The sequence below is a fragment of the Gouania willdenowi genome, chromosome 1, assembly GCF_900634775.1.
Source record: "Gouania willdenowi chromosome 1, fGouWil2.1, whole genome shotgun sequence".
NCBI lineage: Eukaryota > Metazoa > Chordata > Actinopteri > Blenniiformes > Gobiesocidae > Gouania > Gouania willdenowi.
In genome coordinates this window covers 16919723-16924362 of record NC_041044.1, presented here as the reverse complement: position 1 = coordinate 16924362, position 4640 = coordinate 16919723, and the positions used below count along the sequence as shown (strand labels likewise).

At 37.5% G+C, this 4640-nt stretch overlaps 1 protein-coding gene across 1 annotated transcript; it reads right to left on the bottom strand.

Moving 5' to 3' along the window:
• Positions 1 to 818: 818 nt before the first annotated feature.
• Positions 819 to 4227, bottom strand: LOC114467877 (lecithin retinol acyltransferase). Its single transcript, XM_028454378.1, has 2 exons — positions 3742 to 4227; positions 819 to 1009 (listed from the first exon to the last, which is right to left on the bottom strand). Exons 1-2 carry the CDS (start codon positions 4225 to 4227, stop codon positions 854 to 856), a joined length of 642 nt encoding a protein of 213 aa, XP_028310179.1. The 3' UTR covers positions 819 to 853.
• Positions 4228 to 4640: the final 413 nt, after the last annotated feature.

Genomic DNA, 4640 nt, shown 5'->3' with positions numbered 1-4640 from the left:
AGATTTTTGGTCATGTTGTTGATGTCATGTGTTTGTTGATGATTTAAAATGATTTTACTGATGATTTTAATTGATTTTACTGATGATTTTAATTGATTTTTACTGATGATTTTAATTAATTTTACTGATGATTTTAATTGATTTTACTGATGTTTTTAAAAGTTCTTATTAATTTTATACAATTGAATGTTTTATCATGTAAAGCACATTGAGTTGCCTTGTGTATGAAATGCGCTATACAAATAAATTTGCCTTGCCTTGCCTATTATTTTGTCACTTATCTTGCTTGTGTCGCTAAACCCACTGTGCTCTGCATGTAGTGTATTTCAACCATCAGAGCTAACTTATTCGATTGCATGAAATATGTAGGGGAAAAAAACTTGATTTTCAGACTAAATTAGGTAAAAATATAAGTTTAATGAAAACATTTATCAAAGGAAACCCCTCATAATTATAATACAAAACACATCACCTCGAAGCCCTCATTCAACCTTCTGTACAACAGCAAAATATTGACAAAACATAATACAAGTTTTTGATCCTAATAATATACATGTACAATAAAAGCATTATTCTATTATTAGCTGTTATCTTCATCCTCGCATTTCTTGTCGATATTTTCAAATATACATTTATTCCATTAAAAATATTGTTAAATGATGATTGCATATTACAATCTGGAAATTATCAAAGAATGACATCACTTCTAGTGGCTGATTATTGTTGACAAAAAAAAAAAAAAAGTCATTGTACACATTTAGTAATTATCTGATGCCTTCAGTAACAGAAGACCCATATGACTTCATATCAACCCCCCATAGTCTTCCCCATCAGCGGTCTCTGCCTAAGGACGTTAGGCTGCCATCCAGATGGTGAAGGAGATGACAAGGGTGGAGAAAAGCATCAGGGGCGTCACACAGCCCACATACAGCATGATGCAGGCTCCAAACAGGGCTGTCAGGTAGGCACTGATTCTGCTGAACACTATCTTTCTCACATTTGTGCAGAACTGAAAGGAGAGAGTGTGAGAATCAGATGTGACCAGTGAGAACAACTAAACAGTAGATGGGGCTACAGCCACTCTCCACATAATTTAGCTTCTATTTATTTTCTCCTGCTGAGGCAAACATGCCTGACACAATCATATGACCACGTGTGTCAGAGGGGCTCATTTAAAGCCTTAATGACTTATGTGACCCACACAAATGCACAGACCTCAGGATGCAAAGGTAAAAACACATGAACTCCCCCTTTTCACACATTTCAATGAATAAATTGCACACTGGAAAGGCTTTTCAGAGGCAATCATACTTCCCATGCACATTTATACTGATGAACTGTTATAATTTTTATTCTCACACTTTTACCATACCTTATGTTGTTGTTTGTTTTGAGTTTTCTAGGGTTTTTTTGTGATGATTGTGTCAGTTTGACTTGAATCTTTGAGAGAGTAGTGGAATATTGTTGGGAGGGGCATGTGCAATGTCATTGTTCTCGTGCAATGACAATAAAGGATTCTATTCTATTGTATTGTTTTTTTTTTTCCTGGTCTTACTTTACTCTTCTTTAGGGAATTCAGTTCAAAATCTGCTTTTTCCCCTCATCTCTCCTTTTGTTGTTTTTCCCGTTGTTTTTCCCTAAATTCGGGGCACCTGAGCACCTCCGACGCCCTTGGCGACCCACAGTTCTCCAGTTCTTGTCTCCCATGTTTGTGACTGTTTTTCCATGACTTCTTTAGATGGGTTGATACTGAAATGTTTGTACAGCACTTTGTGGTTTCTGCCTGTGAAAAGCGCTCTATAAATAAAGTTTACTTACTTACCACTTACTAAGTTGCTCAATTTAAAGACAAGTTTGAAACATATCACAAAGGGAAAAATGTGTGTATTTAAATAACAATTTCCAGCATCTTACATTTCTTAGTACGTTATGGAATATTCTAGTTGTTGTGTCATGGTCAAGATAGCACACAAAATAAGTTTCCATTTCAAGCCCTTATTAGAACATTATGCTGATGTGACACTTTTTGACAATGAGAATAAGTTGGATAATGTTATAAGAATATTGTTTAAAATGTGATTTTTTTTTTTCTTCCAATTTTGCATAAGGAACACAGGGGACGGGACCTAGATAAGAAAACTGCTTCTCTCGTCTCCTTTTTTGGCATGTACAAAAAAAAAAAAAAAAGTGAAATAAACTGAATAAATAAATAAAAAATAAATAAATATGCTTGTTTCAAAATAAAAGCTTAACAAAAAACTGTTAAAGCTGGAATTTTTCTTGAGCTACTTTCTCATGAGGACTTTGGCCAAACAGAATTATTAAACATGTAATGCACTATTAAATTACCTGAAAACTGTTAATAAGGCTACTTTGACTCATTTAATGTTTAGTTTGACCATTGCTTACTTTTGCATCACAATTGCTGTTTTAATTGAACACATCTAGTTATTTCTTATCTGAAACAATGTGCACATATACATAATCTTCAGTTTATTTTGCTTTTTACCTTAGTCTGAACAGAATATACGAGACTAGTGTCATAGCTATCAAGATATATAATATCTAGTTATCCTTGCAAATGTTTTCAAAAGTACTTTCGGTGTTGTGTCACCCGCTTCAATTTGTCCACATTTGTCACCAGACTGACTTAAAGCTGCACTACCTGGATCTTGAACCATGACAGAGGGGCATGGCTGAATTCAAACCGTAAATCCCGCCCCCACTCTCATAATCCCTCCCAGTCTCCTCCACTCTGGAAGTGCACGAAGTCTTGCACGAGCGCTGAACGTGCACACGCATTGGTTGGCAGTCTGAAGTTGCATCCAAGCATCTACTAGTTTGTATTTTGTTTCCAAAAATAAATGTCATTGTCACGGGTACGTGTTAGCACCGTGCACACGCTTCACTATATATTGCGGCAGCCAATGAGGAAGCTCCTTCATGGGCTCTGCTCATTCCTCCTTTCTCTAAATCCTGTGATTGGAGCTGGAGTTGGTAACCGTCAAGATTTTGTTTTCCAGGGTTTTATTAACTAAAATACCTAATTATAAGGCACAGACAGCACGCAGACATACATTGTTTTTTTTTTAGAAATTATTACTTTTACAATATACTATATGATGCTAATAAGAATCTTTTTTTTAATTATAGAAAATAATTTGAGTACCCCAGCTTTAATGGATTACACCCCACAACACAATATGCAGGATGTACACAATTGTAACATCACATCACACGCACTCTCAGCACAATCAAAAAAGTCGACTCTTACCCACCCCTTCCATTGTCGTACCCTAACTCCCTTTCCCTTGTTCCCTCCCCCTCACCAAGGTGTAACTTCCCTCTCCTTTTATATCCTCCCTTTAATACAGTTTTTCTTATCATTCCTTAGGAAGGGCTGGTGATGGTCACAACTATTCAATAAAATTATTTTATTTATTTAATTGCAATGATGGAACATACATAGCTGTCGTGAAAAGATTGCACTCCATGTAGTGTTGACCTTCAACAGCATGTGCAAACAATAAAACTTTTTTCTTTTTAAGTTTAACAATATGTGATGTTTGGGTTCAATAATATTATACCGTATTTATATCAAACCTTAAAAAAACAAAAACATAATAGGATAATAGCGTTTAGCTTTTGGCTGTTTTAAGGCCATTTGCTTTGTAATCTCACTAATAATTTTAAATAAATACACACCTGTCTTTAAATCCTACTTAAGGTCTGGTACTTTACCTGGTAGGTCTGATAGCTGATGGCCATCCCATATCTGCAGTACATGACGTAGTGTTCACAGTTGTACCACAGCAGGCTGTAGGTGACGCTACCCTGGAGTTTCTCCGCCCTGCGAGCCACCTCGTCCCCATCCAACGGAGGCTGACTGCACACCCGATCCATGTGGTTAATCAGAATGGTGGAGCCGTATGCAAAGTCTTCCAATGTGTCCACCCTCACACTGGCCACCTTGGCGATGACTCCCATCAGGAGGCGGTTATTTGTCACCATTGTGGAGATGATAGATTTGTCCTGGGTGATCACGGGCAGGATATCAGGGATGAGATGGGCCACGCGGTTATCTCCAAGGTAAATACCAAAGTGTGTGAATAAAGTCCTGGGCACCTCCAACAGGTCCCCTCGCCTGTACAGAGACAGGTCATACTTGGATTGTTCTTCTTTCTTGGAGGCGCTGAAGAAAAGGCTGAGGAGCTGGTAGAGAAACATGATGGCAGTGTGCTGCATGCTCTGACCCCTGAGCTTTTTATTGGGGTCAGAAAGTGGACGTGGCAGGGTGGGTAAAGCATTGGCCAATACTTGAGTGTGATTTTAACAGAAAGAAAGGAGCTTTGTCTAATCACCTTGTTGTGCAGTTGGATTTTGAAACTTCTTGCCCCTGGTGTATTAGGGTCAAGGCTTCTCATTAAGGAAGCTGACATGGAAAGTAAATCCTGATTTAACATGGTCACGGATATTGAGCCAGCGCACCTAATTAAACAGCCTTTGTCATTTATTAATTAATCATACTGTTCTGCAAAAGTTTAATTCTGCCTCACTGTTATCCAACATTTTTAGGCCATTTTTAGCCACAAACAATGCTAGGATTTTTGGCAAAGCACTGAGGAACATTTCTTGCCAAA